The sequence below is a fragment of the Bubalus bubalis genome, chromosome 5 (assembly GCF_019923935.1).
Source record: "Bubalus bubalis isolate 160015118507 breed Murrah chromosome 5, NDDB_SH_1, whole genome shotgun sequence".
Taxonomy (NCBI): Eukaryota; Metazoa; Chordata; class Mammalia; order Artiodactyla; family Bovidae; genus Bubalus; species Bubalus bubalis.
In genome coordinates, this window is record NC_059161.1 from 120768357 (window position 1) to 120789868 (window position 21512).

At 43.4% G+C, this 21512-nt stretch overlaps 1 protein-coding gene across 2 annotated transcripts; it reads right to left on the reverse strand.

The window, feature by feature from the left end:
* Positions 1-9171: 9171 nt before the first annotated feature.
* LOC102411564 (pregnancy-associated glycoprotein 1-like) lies at positions 9172-18519 on the reverse strand. 2 transcript variants are annotated; one of them, XM_025286474.2, is made up of 9 exons: positions 18435-18519; positions 17257-17404; positions 15866-15983; positions 15650-15768; positions 14260-14453; positions 13232-13348; positions 11422-11563; positions 11236-11334; positions 9172-9459 (listed from the first exon to the last, which is right to left on the reverse strand). In XM_025286474.2, the coding sequence occupies exons 1-9, from the start codon at positions 18485-18487 to the stop codon at positions 9310-9312; spliced, it is 1140 nt and encodes a 379-aa protein (XP_025142259.2). In that variant the 5' UTR covers positions 18488-18519; the 3' UTR covers positions 9172-9309. The 2 variants fall into 2 exon arrangements, with proteins under 2 accessions (XP_025142259.2, XP_025142258.2); XM_025286473.3 differs by lacking the exon at positions 9172-9459 and adding an exon at positions 9490-9979.
* Between the last annotated feature and the right edge of the window lie 2993 nt (positions 18520-21512).

Consider the following 21512-nt stretch of genomic DNA (forward strand, 5'->3'; position numbering starts at 1 on the left):
GCCAGGACATGGAAGCAACCTAGATGTCCATCAGCAGATGAATGGATAAGAAAGCTGTGGTACATATACACAATGCAATATTACTCCGCCATTAAAAAGAATAAATTTGAATCAGTTCTAATGAGGTGGATGAAACTGGAGGCTATTATACAGAGTGAAGCAAGCCAGAAAGAAAAACACCAATACAGCATACTAACGCATATATATGGAATTTAGGAAGATGGTAACGATAACCCTGTATGCGAGACAACAAAAGAAACACAGATGTATAGAACAGTCTTTTGGACTCTGTGGGAGAGGGCAAGGGTGGGATGATTTGGGAGAATGGCATTGAAACATCTATAATATCATATATGAAACGAATAGCCAGTCCAGGTTTGATGCATGATACTGGATGCTTGGGGCTAGTGCACTGAGATGACCCAGAGGGATGGTACGGGGAGGGAGGACGGAGGGGGTTCAGGATGGGGAACACGTGTATACCTGTGGCAGATTCATGTTGATGTATGTCAAAACCAATACAATATTGTAAAGTAATTAACCTCCAATTAAAATAAATTTATATTAAAAAAAATAAATCTCTGTGATCCACAATTAATTTTTTTCCCACAGTCTTTCATTCCTATTTTTCATGTCTCTATTTAACACACTCAATATTCTTCAGCTTCATGACTATAAAGATTATTATTCTAGGAAGCATTTTAATGTCCTTCCCTGCTAATTATGTAATGTATATTTTAACTGTGTTTTTACTAATCGATTTTTCCCTCATTATGGATATTTTCTTGCTTCTTTACACATTGGAAATTTTTTTATTTTTAAATTTATATATTTATCTTAATTAGAGTATAATTACTTTATAATATTTTGATTGACCTAGGACAAATATTTTCACAATTCATATGGAAATTTTAAATTGGATATTGCATTAGAAAGATGGTAATGATAACCCTGTATGCAAGACAGCAAAGGAGACACAGATGTATGGATATGGCAATTTTTACCCTTTGGATGCTGGATATTCTTAATTTTTATAAATTATTCCTGGCACTGTTTGCAAATACTGTTAATTTCTTGGAAACAATTGTATTTTTTGAAGGCTTTCTGTTCAGGCTTTTTAGCTGATAAAAACCAGCCTTTAGACCAGGTTTACTAATCCCCATTAGTAAGGCAATATTGTCTTCAGGGCCATACTGATGTCATGGGAATTATGAGTAATTTCCATGCTGGTGGGTAGGGACACCAATAGACTTGGGGCAATTTGAGACTCAAGGATTGTTCCCTATAATCCTGACAAGTACTATCAACTCTCTGCTGAAAACTGGAAGGGTATCACCTGTACACTTGCACAGTTCTCTGTGTGTAGCTCTCTCCTGTGAACTCTAACTATCTAGAGTCTCAAATCTTTCTTCTTGGGAGACCGTTTGTCTCTGCCTAGATAGCCCTTTCATGTATGTGTTGGAAACTATTTCTAGAGTTGGGGCAATTGTAGAACCCACCTTGCTTGCTCCCCGCCTCAGAAATCCATTCTCTGGTGCCTGACATTTGATGTAAAAAACTGCTCTTTCATTTATCTCATCTATTTTCAAGTTGTTTGAGACAGTAGGATAAATGTGTCCTTTGCTCCTCTATGTCGACCAAAATGGAGGTCCCCCTGCAATCAGAACTCACTGAATGGCTTGTGAATTCTAGGCAGTGACTTCTGTGCGTGGGTGCAGACTAACTAGGGATATATGTTGGGGCTTTGGGGAGCCCTGTCTTGCTGGAGAAACATGACAATTACAACTAGCATTTGCCATGGGGTATGTTCAGTTCAGTCACTCAGTCATGTCTGACTCTTTGCAACCCCATGGACTGTAGCACGCCAGGCTTCTCTGTCCTTCACCAACTCCTGGATCTTGCTCAAACTCATGTCATCAAGTCAGTGATGCCATCCAACCATCTCATCCTCTGTCATCCTCTTCTCCTCCAGCCTTCAATCTTTCCCAGTAATAGGGTCTTTTCTAATAAGTAAGTTCTTCACATCAGTTGGCCAAAGTGTTGGAGGTTCAGCTTCAGCATCCATCCTTCCAATGAATATTCAGGATTGATTTCCTTTAGCATGGACTTGTTGGATCTCCTTGTAGTCCAAGGGACTTTCAAGAGTATTATCCAACACCACAGTTCAAAACCTTCAATTCTTCATTACTCACCATTATTTATGCTTCAACTGTCACATCCATATATGACAACTGGAAAAATCATAGCTTTGATTATACTGAACTTTTTCAGCAAATTAATGTCTCTGCTTTTAAAAATGCTGCTAGGCTGCTCATAGCTTTTCTTCAAACAAGAAAGCATCTTTTCATTTCATGGCTGCTGTCATCATCTTCAATGATTTTGGAGCCAAAAAATAAAGTCTCTCACTGTTTCCATTGTTTCCCTATCTATTTTCCATGAAGTGATGGGACCAAATGCCATGATCTTCATTTTCTGAATGTGAAGTTTAAGCCAGATGTTTCACTCTCCTCTTTCACTTTCATCAAGAAGCTCTTTAGTTTCTCTTCACGTTCTGCCATGAGAATGGTGACTTCTGCACATCTGAGGTTACTGATATTTCTACCAGCAAATGTGATTCCAGCTTGTGCTTCATCCACTTAGTCATTTCGCATGATGTACTCTGCATATAATTTAAATAAGCAGGGTGACAATATACAGCCTTTACGTACTCCTTTCCTGATTTGGAACCAATCTGCTGTTCCATGTTCAGTTCTAACTGTTGCTTCTTGACCTGCATACAGATTTCTCAGAAGGCAGGTAAGATGGTCTGGTATTCCAATCTCAGTAAGTTTTCCACAGTTTGTTTTGATCCACAATGTCAAAAGCTTTTGCATGATCAATAAAGCAGAAGTAGGTATATTTATGGAATTCTCTTGCTTTATCTATGATCCAACGGACGATGTCAATTTGATCTCTGGTTCCTCTGCCTTTCATTAATCCAGCTTGAACATATGTAAATTCACAGTTCATGTAACGTTGAAGACTTGATTGGAGAAATTACTTTGGTAGCATGTGAGATGAGTACAACTGTGTGGTAGTTGAACACTCTTTGAAATCGCCTTTCTTTGGAATTGCAATGAAAACGACCTTTCCAGTCCTGTGGCCACTGCTGAGTTTTCCAAATTTGCTAGAGTATTAAGTGCAGCACTTTAACAGCATCATCTTTTAGGATTTGAAATAGCTCAACTGCAATTCCATCACCTCCACTAGCTTTACTCATAGTGATGCTTCTTAAGGCTCTCTTGACTTCACATTTCAGGATGTCCAGCTCTAAGTGAGTGATCACACCATCGTGGTTATCTGGGTCATTAATATCCTTTTTGTATAGTTCTTCTATATATTCTTTCAACCTCTACTTAATATAGTCTGCTTCTCTTAGGTCCATGCCATTTCTGTCTTTTATTTGGCCTATCGTTGCATGAAATGATCCTTCCCTACCTCTAATTTTCTTGAACAGATCTCTGGTCTTTCCCATTCTATTTTTTCCTCTATATCTTTGCATTCATCACTTAGGAAAGCTTTTTTAAAACTTCTTCTTGCTATCTTTGGAACTCTGCATTCAGATTGGTATGTGTTTCTTTTCTCTTTTGCCTTTTGTGTCTCTTCTTTTCTAAGTTATTTCTAAGGCATCCTCAGACAACCATTTTGCCTTTTTGCATTTTATTTTCTTGGGGATGGTCTTGATAAGGTATGTATAGATCAAAAAACAAAGATAATTGCATCCAGTTCCGTTATTTCATGGCAAATACATGGAGAAACAATGAAAACAGTGACAGACTTTATTTCCCTGGGCTCCAAAATCACTGAAGATAGTGACTGCAGCTGTGAAAAAAAAAAAAAAAAGACACTTGGTCCTTGGAAGAAAATCTATGAAAAACCTTGACAGTATACTAAAAAAACAGAGACATTACTTTACCAGCAAAGGTCTGTATAGTCAAAGCTATGGTTTTTCCAGAAGTCGTGAGCAGATGTGAGAGTTGGACCATAAAGAAACTTGAGCACCAAAGAATTGATGCTTTTGAACTGTGTGTTGGACAAGACTCTTGAGAGTCCCTTGGACTGCAAGGAGATCCAACCAGTACATCCTAAAGGAAATCAGTCCTGAATATTCATTGGAAGGCCTGATGCTGAAGCTGAACCTTCCTTACTTTGGCCAATTGATGGGTAGAACTGACTCATTATAAAAGACCCCGATGCTGGGAAAGATTAAAGGCAGGAGACAAAGGTGAAGACAGAAGACGAAATTGTTGGGTAGCATCATCAACTTGATTAACATGAGCTTGAACAATCTCTGGGAGTTGGTGATGGACAGGGAAACCTGGCATGCTGCACCCCATGATATAGCAAAGAGTTGGACATGACTGAGAGATTGAAGTGAACTGATGTACAGAGGACAATCACGGAGCAGGCAGAATTCTTTAAGGAAGGAGGAAGGAACAATTCCTGGATAGCTAACAATTCTGGGTCAGCAGGCCATTTCAAGCTGAAGAAGCTGTAGAGAAGCAATTCTATGCCAGGTGGAGAGAATGGTAAGAGAAAGGCAGGGTGGCAGTGCTGGGATTTCCCAGATGACTAGATCCCACTTCTATTAAACTTTATCAATGGTCAATATTGTTAGGTGATTGGAAACATGAGTTTTGTTTTTAAGTGGTAGAGCAATATTCAATGGAAGGACTGATGATGAAGATGAAGCTCCAACACTTAGGCCAATGATGTTAAGACCAAGCTCTTGGAAGAGACCTTGATGCTGGGAAAGATTGTGGGCAGAAGAAGAGGGAATAAAAGGATGAGATTGTGAGATGGCATCACCTACTAAAATGACATGAATTTGAGGAAACTACATGAAATAGTGAAAGACAAGGAAGCTTGTTTTGTTGCCGAACATGTAATCACAAAGAATCAGACATGACTTAGTAACTGAATGATACCAGTGAGGACACAGGGTCCAGTGAAGGCTCTGGTCTTGGTTGGAGTGGAGAAAGACTTAGTTGGAAGGGGAGGCTTCCTATCCTCTGGTGCAGGTCCTTGAATCCAAGGCAAGGAGCACAAGATTTTGAATGTGTTACTAAGTATTGTTTTCTAAAAACAAAATCTCTTTTCTACAGGAAAGAGAGTTTTGACTGAGTTTGTTCTCTAGATTTTACTGAGGGATGTCAAAGGGATTGGGAGTGGGGTGAGTCTGCAAAAACCAGGTGACCAGATTCTGCAGGGCAAGGCTTGTGGTAGACATTCTGCACTAGGTGGAAAACGAATCCAGAAGAAGTGTCTCTTCTGGAGTGTACATGCCAATCTATCACATTGTTTCAGCAGATCACTTCCATGTTGTTTTGGGGCAAGCAAGAAATGGATGGGTGGTTTGCTTTTGTCAATTCCTGTGGGTAGTTAGATGACTAAATGTTTGGTTACTTCATTGCATGGTTGGAATCATGCTTGGGAAAGAAAATTAGATCGAGTCCACACATATTTGGTCGTTAAACAGCAAGCATAGGAAGGATTCTAAGGCAACTGTAGGTAATTTAAACATGAGGGGCCAAATGGGGACAGTTTCATTTAACAGGCTGAGATTGGACTGTACAGGTTGCCATAGTTGTTGCTATGACAAGAAGCCATCACAGCTACTTGTTGCTATGCTGGAGATGTGAGAAACGGAAAAGAGATCAAAAGCCTTACAACTCTCCTTGCAGTGTGATTTCAGGCTAGAAGTAGTTGACAAGGAAAGGCTTACTGGTAAGGCTGGGAAGGGAGCAATCTGAGCCAGTAATCATTAGCTTTTGTTGGGCCCCAGAAAACAGAAGCATCAGCTCAGTCAGAGTTCTGGGTCAGGGTTCAGAGATAGATGTCATTGGCTTGAATCAATATTTAGCCTTGGGGATGGCAGCCATAACCTCTAAACAGAAGATTTCCTTCTCCCCAGGTGACAGAATAATTCATATTTGTTCCAGACTCAGGAACCCAGTAAGCCCTCTCAGGGCCACCTGTTCTTAGCGGGCACACATGCATCTAGAGGTGGAATTATCATCATCGTGCCCATTGACCAAATGAGAATACTGAGGTTAAGGTACTTGATCAAGGTCACACAGCTACGCACGTGAAAAGTCACAGACCCAGGGTAACAGTCCTCAAATTGTGTGTTTTTGTTCCACACCCACTGGGAGTGGTGGGTGGTGATCTGGCAACAATCTTCCTTCTGCTTAGGCAGAAGCAAGCAGTATTCAGGCTTAAATTGAAGTAAGTACGGAAAACCAGTAGAACATTCAGCTATGACCTAAATCAAATCCCTTATGATTATATAGTGGAGATGAAAAATAGATTCAAGGGATTAGGTCTGGAAGCCTGAAGAAATATGGATGGAGGGTTGTAACATTGTATGGGAGGTGGTCACGAAAACCATCCCAAAGAAAAACAAATGTGAGAAGGAAAAGGGGTTGCCTGAGGAGGCCATAAAAACAGCTGAGAAAACAAGAGAAGTGAAAGGCAAAAGAGAAAGGTAAAGATATACCAATGGAATGTGGACTTCCAGAGAATAGCAAGGGGATATAAAAAAGTCTTCATACGTGAACACTGCAAGAATTAGAGGAAAACAATAGAATTGTAAAGAGTATAGATTGCTTCAGGAAAATTGGAGCTACAAGAGGAACATTTCATGCAAGGATGGGCACAATAAAGGACAAAAAACTCAAAGACCTAACAGAAGCAGATGAGATTAAGAAGAGGTGGCAAGAATGCACAGAAGAACTGTACAAAAACAGTCATAAAGACTGGGATAGTGATGATGCTTGGGTCACTCATGTAAAGCTGGATATACTGGAGTATGAAGCCAAGTCGGCCTTAGGAAACATCACTAGAAACAATGATAGGAGAGGTGATGGAATTCCAGCTGAGCTATTTAAAAATCCTAAAGAATGAGGCTGTAAAAGTGCTGCATTCAGTATGTCATCAAATTTGGAAAACTCATCAGTGGCCACAGTGCTGGCAAAGGTCAGTTATCATTCCAATCCAAAAGAAAGGCAATTCCAAAGAATGTTCAACCTATCGTGCAATAGAGCTCATCTCACTTGCTAGAAAGGTAATGCTCAAAATCCTTCAAGCTAAGCTTCACAGTACATAAACTGAGAACTTCCAGATGTACAAACTGGTTTGAGGAACCAGAGATCAAATTGCCAACATCCATTGGATCATAGAGAAAGCAAGGGAATCCCAGAAAACATTTCCATCTGCTTCACTGACTATGCTAAAGCCTTTCACTGTGTGAACCACAACAAACTGTGGAAAATTTTTAAGGAAATGGGAGTACCAGATCACCTTACCTGTCTCCTGAAAAGTCTGTATGTAGTTCAAAAAGCGGCACTTAGAATCAGGCACAGAACAACTGAAAGATTTAAAACTGTGAAAGAAGTGTGAAAAGGTGTACATTCTCACTCTGGTTATTTAATTTCTATATAGGATACATCATTCGATATGCTGGACAACATAAATCCCAAGCTGGAATAAAGATTTCTGGGAGAAATATCAACATCTGCAGAAATGAAGATGACATTGCCAGAATAGCAGAAAGCAAAGAAGAACTAAACAGCCTCTTGATGAGGAGAGGAGATGCAAAAACTGGCTTAAAACTCAACATTCAAACAACTATTCACAAAAATATACTCAACATTCATGGCATCCGATCCCCACCACATCATGGCATATAGATGAGGAAAAAGTGGAAACAGTGGCAGATTTTATTTTCTTGGGCTCCAAAACCACTATGGACCTTGACTGCAGCCACAAAATTAAAAGACACTTGCTCCTTGGAAGAAAGATAGGCTATGAAAAACCTGCACAGTGTATTATAAAGCAGAAACTCACTTTGCTACAGAGGTCTCTAGTGTCAAAGCTATGATTTTCCCAGTAATCATGTACAGATGTGCAATCTGGACCATAAGAAAGGGTGAATGCCAAAGAATTGAGCTTTTGAACTGTGATTCTTATGAAGATTCTTGAGAGTCCCTTATACAACAAGGAGATCAAACCAGTCAATCTGAAAGGAAATTAACCTGTGACCCCTGCTGACTCAGCTGAGGCATCTACTGAGGCCCTCCAGGTGGAAAGAACGCATGCTTCCACTTCAAAAGTGCCTAACCACAGCAGCTTCAAGCAAATAGTTTGTAGCTCCACCCCTGGAGGAAGCTCAGAAAGGCTGAAGGCTCTGTGTAACCTGGGTCCGCTGATACATGCGTTGCATACTCCCCAGCAGCACTGGAGGCAAGGAAGGGGCATTCTGGGCCCTGGAGTAAGGGGATGGCTTAGAGATCAACTGTGGCCACCACTTACCAAGTGGGACTGTAAAGGATAGAGCAGGCATATGTGGCAGAGAGCTGGTGACTGGGGTGTGGGAACAAGAGGGAACCAGCTCTGCATGAAGTACCTCACCCAAAATCCCCTGGAGGAGAAGCCCAGTGATAAGATCATCTGAGATGGGACAAAGAGAGTCTATTTCTTTATCCGTTATAAATTCCTCTGAATGAGGAGGTGGTGGAGTTGGTGGGTCATCACAAACTCTTCCATGGTCTAGACCATCTGCCAGTCGCTATCCTTGGGGCTGCCTCTCCCCAGCTTCAGTCATGTAGTTCTGGAGGAAATTGACAATCATCTGTACTTCTGAGTCAGGGCCAAAGACCATGTAAAGCCAGTCATAAAACCCCATGGCCCTGCCAGGATGGCTGATATAGGGTTGTACATGTGATCTGAGGTGGGTCATTCAGAGAACACCCTTGAACTTTGATGTCTGCATCTTCTTTCCTTACTAGGTGATGCCTTCAGGATTTAAAACCCTAGGGCAGGTAGCTTGAACTCCCTCACTAGGTGTATAAGCCTTAAGGAAAAAAGTTGCCAGGCTAAGACCATCAAAGTAGACTGAAGGGAAAGAGCGAAGGTGAGAGAGAATTGATGACTTCTGATTTCTTGGATCTAGTCACTGAGATCTTTGTATTTGCTCTGATTCTTGTATCCTGGATTCCCAGAATCATTTCAATGAGTCTCTGTTTTCCTTGAAGCCAGTTGGAGTAGGGATCCTCTCAATTATGATTCAAACTTGGTTCTAGATCCTTCACTCCCAGACACAAACAGAGGCAACCATTTGTTTCAGCACCATTAAGAGTGAAACCCTTTATTCTTTAGGGTGTACAGACCACCAAATACAGTTCACCAGCATCCTGGGCAGGAGTGCCCAAAGTGTGAGTGAGTGTGTGTTAGCAGCGGCCTTACTGATTCCTGAACCACTCCAAGCATTTATGCTGCCCGTGCCAGGCCAATCCTGTCATTTCCTCGATCAAAAACTGAGAAATACCGCCTCAGGAAGACGTCACCCAGGAGCCAGGTCTCTATAGGTGAAGTGAATCGGTGCTCTTTAAAGGCGGTATAGCAGCGGCCTCTAGAATCCTGGGGGAGTCAGAGACACACACCAGTAAGCATGAGTCCTTACCAGTGACTCCCCCCAATATCCAAACCCAGCACAATTCTTTGTTTTATTTCCCTCTTTTGGTAAGTATCAAGGGGTTTTCTCAGCAGCAGGGGATATGAGAGTTCATCCAAAAGCAAAGAGGGCCAAGACATGAGGTTGTCATGAGGAAGGGTGTGGTGAGTGGAGGACTGGGAGTTGGGCAAACACAGGAATGAAAAACAACAAAGTCCTACTGTAGAGGATAAGGAACTATATTCAATATTCAGTGATAAACCACATGAAAAAGAATAAGAAAAAAAATTTTTATGTGTATAATGAGTCACATTGTTGTGCGGCAGAACTTAACACAACACTGAAGAGTAGCCACACTTCAAATAAATTTTTTAGAAAAGAACAAGTGTGTCCATAGTTCCCCTCACTCCCTGTTTCTTTTCTTCTGATTCCTGCTCCTTGTTTTCTCTGCAGAGAATGCTGGTTCTCCTTCTGCCTCCCGTATACCTGTGGCGGATTCATTTTGATATTTGGCAAATCTAATACAGTTATGTTAAGTTTAAAAATAAAATAAAATTTAAAAAAAAATGTTTTTTGCAGTGGAGTATAGCTGATTAACAATATTCTGAGTTTCAGGTGGACAGTAAAGGGACTCAACCGTATGTATCCAGATATCCTGGTCCCAAGGACACCCCTCCTATCCAGGCTGTCATATAACTGAGCGGAGTTCCCTGTGCTACAAAGTAACTCGTTGTTGATTATCCATCTTAAATAGATGGATAATCTATTTAAGATTAAATAGAACGTGCCCACAACACATTCTTGAAGACTTAACTCAGGAAATCTGAGAAGCCTCCTTCGGCCTACACTCACCCTCTTTGGCCACTCCAGGCTTGGGTGTGTAACGTACTCTGGTTCCCCATCCCCACTGGTCAGTCTGTAGCCCTCATCACCCCGAGTAAGTCCCCAGTGCCCCAGTGCAGACCACCTAGAGATGCCATTTGCATGGAACCCAGTGCAGTTTTGCCTAGAACCAAGCAACCCTCCAGATGGCTCAATGAGTTTGTGGTTTTAGAATTCCTAAAATTTCCTCTCTTCCTCAAAGCCTTCTTTGAGTCCATCAGCCTGCTCTGAACTCTCGCAGGGAGCTGACATGAAGCCTCCACCCTGTGCCGGGGCTGAGCAGTCACTGTGCACCCTTTATTCACCTTACTATCCAACATCACACAGAGGGGTCGGGTACCCCAACTCACAAAGGACGCACCTGGCAGGAGCAATGGGAAGATGCAGCCGAGAACTAGGCTGACCATTTAATTTATCATCCAAACCAGGAAAACTTTGAGAAGGGAAGGGAGACTGTTAACTTATGCTAGGATATCACACTGGGACTGTCCCCAGCCATTCTCATTGTAACATGGCCTATTTCAGGATTACTAGAGCTGAATTTCATGTTCATGCGCCTACGGGTTCAGATTGAATTGAAGCTCTTTGAGCACTGAGTACCTTAGTGTTCCCCTCTCCTTGTGACTCCCACCATGCCATATGGTGTGGCATCTCCACATTTATTTCAGGAAGATCAGTGTCCCACACAGCCCTTACATCTCAAGTAATTGGTTTTGTGGGAAGCACTGGCCCAGCCACAGGGCTCAACAGCATCTGCAATGGTTCGACATGGCCTCCAGAGGGCGCCCTCCTCCCAGCAGCAGCCCAAGGGCTCCTGAAAGCTCCAGTTTGAGAACCAACCCTCAGTATTGTCCCCTCACCTTGTGGATGTAGGCTTGAGCTGGCAGTCGGTAGTTGATGCCGTTGATGGTGAAGATAATAGACGGCAGGGTATTGACCGCAGAACATGAAACGAAGTACTGTTAGAGAGAGAGGGTGAGAGGTTGGCCCTGGAGATCCTTGTTGTGTGTGGAGACTGGGAGTGACCCTGGGGCATGACCCTTCACCTGAGGACCCAGTGGCCTGGCACGGATGAGCTTCCAGATGTTATTGACCAGTGTACTTGGGCCTACGATATCTGATGTCCCAGTGTCCACAAGGGCCTTGCAGCCTTCAGAACAAGCAATAACATTTCTTTTCATGGTGATGCTGAGAGACAATGGAAGAAAGTGGGCATCAAGGTCACTCTGAGTCTCTCCAGAGTTGCCCCCTTCCCAACTGTCTCCTAAATAGCCCTTCATCTCTTGCCCTCTTTTCCTTTACTCTAGACACAGCACCTTTCTTGACATCCTCAGATGCAGTACTTGAATACACCAGGATCGTTTGTACCTTGACACAAGATGGTCTTCCTTCCTAGAAGACTCCACTCCCCTTTAACTAGCAAATTTCTTCTCATCTTCCAGATTCCACCTTAATTGTATTGTTTTCAGCAAGTCTTTCCCCAGTGTTTATCAGTCTCCTATCTTGGCCACTCTCTGTAGACCCTTCCTCATGTCTGCTGCTGCTGCTGTTAATTCACTTCAGTCATGTCCAACTCTGTGGGACCTCTTAAAGGGCAGCCCACCAGGCTCCGCTGTCCCTGGGATTTTCCAGGCAAAGTACCGGAGTGGGTTGCCATTGCCTTCTCCTCCTCCTGTCTAGCATGTACCAAAGTCACAATTCACTATGTAGGCAAGTCACTTCATGTACATCTGCCTTCTTAGATGTGAGGGCGAGTTTTATTCTCCTGGGCTCCCTAAAGTACCTGGCACACAGTGGACGCCCACGGCTTGTCTGTTCAATAAGGGAATGAAGACTGAGAAAATAATAAGAAACACCCAGAGAGCTATATCTCATGGGGAACAAATAACAAAGTGAAGGGGTCACACACAAAGTGAAGATAGATTCGCAGGGGCAGCAGATTCTCATAGTAGGGGGAGAGAGGGGCTTCTCTGGGAGAGGGTGTCTCCCAGCACTGCTCCTACAACCAGCTCAGACCCTGAGACCCTGGCCAGGAAATACATGACTAGCCCACAGAAACTCCAAAGGACAGGTCAGCTTTTGTGAGGGTATCACACAGAATCCTCTCAATTATGCCTCTTGTCCTCAGGTCACCCCTGGATCCCACCTTCCTGATTCTCTGTTACAGCCCCTGTCCCACTGTGTGCCCAAGAACGTGGGGTGTCCTTTTTATTAGTTGCTTTCACGTCTTAAGACTGCAGCCAACCTCTCTCCACTTCTGGATAGCTGCTCCCTAATAAGACCAGTTCTCTCCATTTTCTCAGGGCTGTCCCTGTTTTTAAAATGACATTTATCTGTACTGAGAACTTCCTATGTCCTAGGTAGCCCTGGACTGTTGGTCATCTTATCATAACTCTGTTCAAGCTGGAGAAATTCTCCCTGATCCTCTGTTCACCACACTGTAGAGTCCTCTAACCATGCTCCCCACCTCAAAGGGCAGTGGGTGCAGCCCTCTCCCAGCTGCACAGACCTCTCTGGACCCTTTTAGGACACTTGTCAGAGCCTTGCTCAGAAGGCCTGGGGATTATGAACCCATGGGTTGTTTGTGTATCTATGTGCTTGTGTGTTTGTCTGTATGTGTCTCTGAGTGTGCTTGTGTGTCACTGACTAGCTATGCATGTTTTTATGTGTCTCTGTGTAGGTTTATATGTGTCTGCTTGTGTGTTTCCATGTGTCTGTGTGTTTCTCTGTGTTGTTGTGGGTGGTGTATATGTCTGTGTGACTGTGTGTCTGAGAATGCATTTGTGTGTGTCTGCCTGTGTCCATGTACAGTAGTGGGAGCATCACTTGGGCTGACCCTTAGAGGGAGAGGCTTACCGGTCCATGTGTACAAACCAGTCACCCGCTTGGATCAATGGTACCCAGTTGAGCTCCCCCTTGTAGTAGCGGTGGTCCACCCCACCAAACATCACCACACTGCCCTCCTGCTTGTCTCTGTAGAGAGAAGAGAGGGGGGAATCCTTGAAGGACAGTAACAGCAGCACTGTCTAAGAGCTGTGCTTGTCCACCCATCAAAGCCCTAATAAGGTCCCCATGTACAGATGCAGAAATAACATCTAGGAGAGAGTGAGATTCAGACTGAGGTCTGTTACTGGCTAGTGCATGGCACAGAGGAGGTTAGAAGCTGACACTTGGCTGGGCTCCACCCATTATGTCTTCTGAAGACACCCTGGACCTTCAGCGACCTGAGTGTTCAGACACCCTCAGAGGACACGGTGCTGAAGTGTTTTGGCTTTCCCCTTGTCCACCTTGTCATTTTTCAGGGAAATCAAGGCCTGGGAGTTCTAAGGGTGTGGGATCAGGTCACCCAGAGTTGGCTCCACTGGCCTGTGACCTCTACTGTCCAAAGGGCCCCACACTCAGAAGGGACCCCACCTCTGTTCTCCCTGTCTCGAAATGCCTAATATTTCTTGAACAAGGGGTCCCACACTTTTGTGTCCCACACTTTCATTTCTCACTGGCTCCTACAAATTGGGTAGCTGGTCCTGGATCCCAGTGGAATGCTAACGAGGAAGGAAAGATATCCACCATCCTTCTCCTTCCTTCCTTATTAAATTCATAAGCAAATCCTAATGCCTTTCCTTCAACTTATTTCCTGTTGCCTTCCATTAGCCTTCCTCCTCACTCACCCCCCTAGACCAAGTTACTGGTCTTGAGCCCAGGAGTAGGGATGTGTTCCAATGAAATTTTATTTATAAAAGCCAGTAGTGAAGCCAGGGGGCCATAGTTATCCTGGGGTAGATTATCTCTCGGGATACTTCTTTAGCAAGTGTTCTATAATTTTCGTGCAACTGAAAGCATCTTATAGCTAAGTTAGAGAAAGGGATTGTCCATCTCAGACTTACTTGCTCAAGTAGAAGGCAAAAACAGGCTCAGAAATGGCACCTTCATTCTTCAGCTTGTCAAAGATGGGGAAGGCTCCAGAGAAGGTTCTGTTGGGGTAGCTCAAGCCCAAGATGCCATCAAAAGGTATGCCCTTAAACCCAGAGTCTTTCAGGCATAGACCGAATGTCTGGTCAGTACTTACAAGGTCCCCAATCTGTGGGAGAGAAGAGTGTTCCCACTTACAAATACATGAAGTGGGGCTAGGACTGGGCTGGGGTGCATTGCCATGAGATCCTCAGAGAAGAATTGAGGCTGGGTTCTGTCATTGGTGGCCCACAGGTGGTTAGATGAAGCTGGGAGGGAAATCTGGGTTACACTTGAGAGAGGCTGTGAATTTTAAAACATCTGCCCCTCTGAAAAACACCACCTAGGTGAGTCAAATTGGCCTTGTGGCTTCTGTCTAGGTCGGGCAATCAAGAGTCAGACCAGGTCCCATTGGTGCCACCTTAGGGACAAAGCAATTGAGAGCAAGGTAGCCTTCTCTTTTGCATCACTGTGACCTAAGGACAAGAATGGACTTCATTCTCTGTAATGTACTGAGGATTCTGCATCTGTCCAGGAAGACAGAAGCCAAAAATACAATCTTGCTTGCAGGGTTCTATGAAATTACTGTCTGGGGAATTCACTTCTTGGGATATGTGTGTATTTGTGTCAGTGTGTATGAGAAAGAAAGAGAGAGGGGAACTACTAAAGTATTTTGGGGGAGGCAGGCCATAGGTTTATTAGACTCTCAAGGGTCGTCTAGAGTGAGAACTCATTTATCAGGCCCCTTGACTTCTCAGGCCTCCAGTGTACCACTATGGATACCTGAAGCCCTTGACTGCCCTCAGGGTCCCCAGATCAGTTTTATCCTGTCCTCAAATGCCCCACAGCAACTTCAGTCCTGAAAAGCCAGCCTAACTCCACCACTTACCACATGTGTGCCCTCAGCAAGGCCCTTTCTGTCTGCACCTCAGTTTCCTCATATGTCTCATGAGCTAATCAGAGTAACTGCTGTGTGGGGTTGCTGCATGATTAAACAAGTTATCACCTGAAAGTGCCTGGAATAGTCTGTGAATATAAAAGTGGGTGCTTTTATCCCTTCTTCTCGCTCCCAGCAAAATGAACCTTGAACTGTTCATGGGCAGAGGAGCTTCAAGTCCACACCTCAAGCCACTCTCTGGGTCAGCTAATTTGTTTGCTCATGTGTCACCACAGGCACTGCCTCCCCAGAGACATATCCTGTGGATATGATGGCCAATGTCTATGGGAGTTAGGATAGGAAGGGTCCTGCCAGATGGTCCTGAATCTGTTTTGCAAGCAGTGGTCACTCCATAGCCAGTTCTGAATCAGCATTTATTACACTGTTACCCGAACTGTGTCATGAACAACAACTCCTTTCATTCTCCCAGATCCATAGGTGATCCTGAAGGTCTTATTGGTAGGCCGGAAGGTGGAAGACTGATGATGTCTGAACCTAACGTGTGCAGCTGCAGACACAAGAGATGAGTGTCATCAGGTGCCAAGGGTGGAAACAGGGTGGCATGGCAAGTGAAGGACGACCAGGTACAGGGTGTCTGTACTCACCACAGGTTGAGCTGTTGCAAAAGACGGAGGGCACCCACAAGTCAGATGAGCCTGTGTCAAAGATAACCTGGAATTCCTGAGGGGGTGTCCCAATGGTGATGTTACCCACATAGAACAACTACAGGGAGAAGGAGGGAGTGGGTTAGTGCAGAACTGGCTACCCTCTATTCCCAAACTGATGCCTCCCTCTGGGTGTCACATATCTTTTGAGATCACTTTCTAACCACCGTGCAGCTCACAGACTTTGGTCACAGATGTATCTGCATTTGATATAGTTTTCCTGTGCTACATTGTATGCAGGATATGGACTCTATGAACAGGCACTGAAGTGGTACCTCCTGCATGGAAAGCCCAGAGGCATAACCACTGGGCCTCCAGGACCACTGGAAACTCAGGGAAGTCCTGGTGCCTTCATTTGAGAAGCTCTGTGGTCTCTTCAAACCAGCCTTAGCACATGCTTCTCCAGGAGGTCCTTCTTGATCAACCCCAGCCACTCCTTCTAAACTCAAACCACATCCAATCACCAGCACACAGTTGACCCTTTCATTTGACATGTATTTACTCTTTGCCTATCTCTCAGGCTGCTGCTGCTACTGCTGCTAAGTCGGTTTAGTCATGTCCGACTCTGTGCAACTCCATAGACAGCAGCCCACCATGCTTCCCACCCCTGGGACTCTCCAGGCAAGAACACTGGAGTGGGTTGCCATTTCCTTCTCCAATGCATGAAAATGAAAAGTCAAAGTGAAGTCGTTCAGTCGTGTCCGACTCTAGCGACCCCATGGACTGCAGCCCACCAGGCTCCTCCATCCATGGGATTTTCTAGGCAAAAGTACTGGAGTGGGGTGCCATTGCCTTCTCCGATCTCTCAGGCTAGCATGGGCATTTTTGAAGACATCTTGAAGACAAAATAAGCCCTTTTTCTAATCTAAAAACAGGAACCACAGTGATTCTTATGGCCATACTCAGAATACAGGTTCAGTAACTTTTTACTGCTGTCGTTCTTGCATCTGTGGTAACTGAATTCCTCTATCTGGGGATTCACAATTGCTTTGCAGTTGATTCTACCTTTTGATAAGTGATGGTTCACTCTTTATCTATAACTGAGTGGCTCACTTAGTTCAGAAGGAACAATCGCCCTCAAACTAATGACACATCTTTGACACACAAATGGATGTTTACCTGCCACCTGGTAATTGCCGGGCCCAATCACAAAGACCAACAGTTGAGGATGACAGTGCCTTCTCCTCTGGTTGGGGTCCCTGTTTTCCAGTGTCTGTGCCTCTTGCAGGAACCCCAACCCCAACATCCCACGTGGCACCTCCAGATGAGCCTCAGTGCTAGGCTAGAGCACCAGGGGGCGCTGTGGAGCACCATCCTCCCAAAATACTCACATCCCTGATGTTTCTCAGTGGGTGAGTTAGATTGGAGCCACGAAAAGAAATCTGGGGCAGTCTGTAAGCATGCTCCTTCAGCAAATTGTTCAGCGTGTTTTTTCCACTGATGGCATTTCTCATGGTCTTCACTCTCCTTAGAGGTATTCTTTCACCGAGCATTTGACAAAGAAAACAAAGATGCTACAATTAGCTGTCAGTTTTAAGATATAACTGTCATTGTAATGGCCCTGTGTGTTTTCTAATCATTTTTATGAGGCACATTATTAGAATTTTATGCATATACCATGGCAAAGACATAGATTTGAATACAGGTTCTGTTCTGCAATCTTGGGTAAGCCATATGACCATGTGGTGTCTCACTCCCCCCTTTGGTAAAATGGTGGAATGTAACAATACAACACCTACAAATAGAATATCTTGGCGATAACTGAAGTGATGGATATAAGGAACCTGATAAATATGAAGTCTCAACAATGACAGCCATTAGCATTGCTGTTGCCATCTCACTCATTCCTTCTCATAGAACCTCAAGGAAGGAGGTAGAAGGGGGACTCTTATCCTCTTTTACAAGAGAGCAATTTGAAATGCAAGAGATTTCTGAGTTGACTGTGTTCACAGTGTTTGTCTGATATAAAACAGTGTAAAACAGTGTATCTTTCTCCAAGTTGAAAGAGAATTGAAAGAAGAATCCAAGATATAGGGAACAAATAAGGGAAATTCAGCGGCTTGAGAAGGAAGTAAGAGAAATACACTCCCAGTGACTTCCAAAGAGGTGGAGAGATAAATGACAGTGATACAGAGATGCAGACATAGACATATACACACTGATGTAGACCAGGAAAAAAGAGGGCACGTTGAATAAAATGTAGAAAAGTGCTATTCCACAGGACCACATCGACATCTGCATAGACTGTGCCCTGAACTGTTGCAAGGAGTTGCATTTTCAATAGGTCATGACATGACTGGATCCCAAGATTTGTGCAACCCAAATCTACACCAAGAGCTTGGGATACACAGTTCCTATAGCAAGTTACTTATCAATAAGTAAGAGTTGAACTTTAAGACTCTTAGGGAAATATTCCATTCCCTTCTAAACCTGATGGGTGGAAGAATGATCAGATGAAAAGAAAAATCCAAGAAAGGAATATGATGTGACGTACAGTCCCCATACTTACTTAACTATGCACTCTGAGAAGGCCACCAGCCCGAGGAGCACAAGCCACTTCATGTGTATTTCCTGGCTCCAAATACTCAGGGAAGTTTGGGTTCTTAGCATGTAGTGGTGACTAGAAGCCCCTAGTTATATATGCTCTGACTTACCCTAGTTTTCCCCTTTAGGCCACTGAAAGATCTGAAAAAAATCACAAAGCTCTTGATAAAATCTTTACCTTTATCAGTGTCCTTGGCGAATGGACTTTGAAACTTTTCAGAATACAGAGACTTGAACTGTAATCTCTTCCTTGAATCTTGGCTGGAAAATCAAACTGATCTGCATGGACATCTAAGAGGATGGAGAACCTTGCCTACTTGGAGAAAAAAAGGCTAAGAACATCATGAAAATGGATACTAGGGGCCATGCTCAACACGCGTGGTTTCATGTCATCTGCCTAGCCTCTTCATGAGATAGGCATTGCTGTCTTCATTGGAGAGGAGAGAGTGCTAGGAGTATAAGATGTCAAATGACAAAGGGACAGCCCAGGGATATACAACTGGCTTTAGTAGTGGGTCTAATGGCAGACATCAGGGGCACTTATGATGCCAGTCTGTGTCAAAGATTTAGGACAGAGCAATACTTCAATTGCATGGTTTCAGTATTGGAAGAAATGTCATATGCATCCACAAGATATTTTATATCATCTAACAACTGTTGGAGAAGGAAATGGCAACCCACTCCAGTGTTCTTGCCTGGAGAATTCCAGGGACAGGGGAGCCTGGTGGGCTTCCGTCTATGGGGTCACACAGAGTCGGACACAACTGAAGTTACTTAGCAGCAACAACTGTACAAGGAAGAACTGTGTGCTAGGCTCTGGGTTAAAGGCTTCAAAGTCAAAGTTGATCAAGACAAAAGTAGTCTTTATCTTAAGAGAGCTAGAAGTCTAGTTCTCATAAACTCATGGCCCCAAGAGGCAGGAGATATGATACTAGGACTAGGTGGCCATGTTGAAATCTGGGCAGCACAGGCCTTACCACTGGGAGCAGCCTTTCCTCCACTTCACCCATGCTGGAAAGCAGGCCAATTGGCCATGTTTTCAAAAGAATCGGAACTTGGATATATATGTACAATCTACTGATTTTAATGTTAGAAACCAATTTTTTTTCCCCAAAAAAAAAGATTGGGAACGAAATCTCCACAGCAATGTGCTAGAATCAGCCTTCAGTCTCTGCAGGTTTTTGTTTCTGGCCTAGGGTTGGGAGTACAGTGGGGACAGAGAGGAATTTAATTCATGTTGGTTGATTTTAAAAGAGACTGAATGCATACTAAATATGCTGATATTAGGAAAGGTTGAAGGCATGAGGAGAAGTGGAAGACAGAGGATGAGATGGTTGGATGGCATCACCAAGTCGATGGACATGAGCTTAAGCAAGCTCCAGGAGTTGGTGGTGGATAGGGAAGCCTGGCATGCTGCAGTCTATGGCATTGCAGAGAGACGGACACAACTGAAGGACTGAACTGAAGTGAACAAATTGAGAAGACTAATATATCTAATTGCATCAAGTTGTTGACTAGCTACCTATAACAACACATTACTTAAGTGGCTTTAAAATTCAGACTTATGACTCTACATTCAGAGTGGAATATCTTCTGAGGAAAAACAAAAATACTGCCCATCAAAAACAAAACCAAAGAAAACCAAAAGAAAAAAAGGAAAGAAATCTGACACTATATTCAACAATTATATTTCCTTGGTATCTCTAATTTTCTTGAAGAAATCTCTAGTCTTTCCCATTCTATTGTTTTCCTCTATTTCTTTGCATTGATCACTGAGGAAGGCTTTCTTATCTCTCCTTGCTGTTCTTTGGAACACTGTATTCAAATGGGTATATCTGTGCTTTTCTCCTTGGCTTTTTGCTTCCCTTCTTTTCACAGCTATCTGTAAGGCCTCCTCAGACAGCCATTTTCCTTTTTTGCATTTCTTTTCCTTGGGGAATGGTCTTGATTCCTGTCTCCTGTACAATGCCATGAACCTCCATCCATAGTTCATTCAGGTACTCTGTCTATTAGATCTAGTCCCTTAAATCTATTTCTCACTTCCTCTGTATAGTCATAAGGGATTTTTTTTTAGGTCATACCTGAATGGTCTATTGCTTGTCTCCACTTTGTTCAATTTCAGTCTGAATTTGGCAATAAGATGTTCACGATCTGAGCCACTGTCAATTCCCAGTCTTGTTTTTGCTGACTGTATAGAGCTTCTCCATTTTTGGCTGAAAAGAATATAATCAATCTGATTTTGGTGTCCACCATCTGGTGATGTCCATGTGTAGAGTCTTCTCTTGTGTTGTTGGAAGAGGGTGTTTGCTATGACCAGTGCGTTCTCTTGGCAGAACTCTATTAGCCTTTGCCTTGCTTCATTCTGTACTCCAAGGCCAAATTTGTGTATTACTCCTGGTGTTTCTTGACTCCTACTTTTGCATTCCAGTCCCCTATCATGAAAAGTACATCTTTTTTGGGTGTGAGTTCTAGAAGGTCTTGTAGGTCTTCATAGAACTGTTCAACTTCAGCTTTTTCAGTGTTACTGATCAGGACAAAGACATGGATTACCGTGATACTGAATGGTTTGCCTTGGAAACAAACAGAGATCATACCGTCATTTTTGAGATTGCATCCAAGTACTGCATTTCAGAATCTTTTGTTGACTATGATGTCTACTCCATTTCTTCTAAGGGATTCCTGCCCACAGTAGTAGATATAATGGTCATCTGAGTTAAATCACCCATTCCAGTCCATCTTAGTTCGCTGATTCCTAGAATGTCTTTGTTCACTCTTGTCATCTCCTGTTTGACCACTTCCAATTTGCTTCTATTGATGGACCTACCAATCCAGGTTCCTATGCAATATTGCTTTCTACAGCATCGAATCTTGCTTCTATCATGAGTCCCACCCACAACTGGGTGTTGTCTTTGCTTTGACCCCATCCCTTCATTCTTTTTGGAGTTATTTCTCCACTGATCTCCAGTAGCATATTAGGCACCTACTGACCTGGGGAGTTCATCTTTCAGTGTCCTATCTTTTTGTCTTATCATACTGTTCATGG

Bases quoted from the DNA above. Each gene is read 5' to 3' on its own strand.
- LOC102411564 (XM_025286473.3), bottom strand. From the start codon at position 18,487: ATGAAGTGGCTTGTGCTCCTCGGGCTGGTGGCCTTCTCAGAGTGCATA. The intron at 15,984-17,256 runs GTGAGTATTTTG...TTCTCCCTGTAG, and splicing joins CACTGAGAAACATCAGGGAT to TTGTTCTATGTGGGTAACAT. The intron at 11,335-11,421 runs GTGAAGGGTCAT...TCTCTCTAACAG, and splicing joins CCAGGCCACTGGGTCCTCAG to TACTTCGTTTCATGTTCTGC.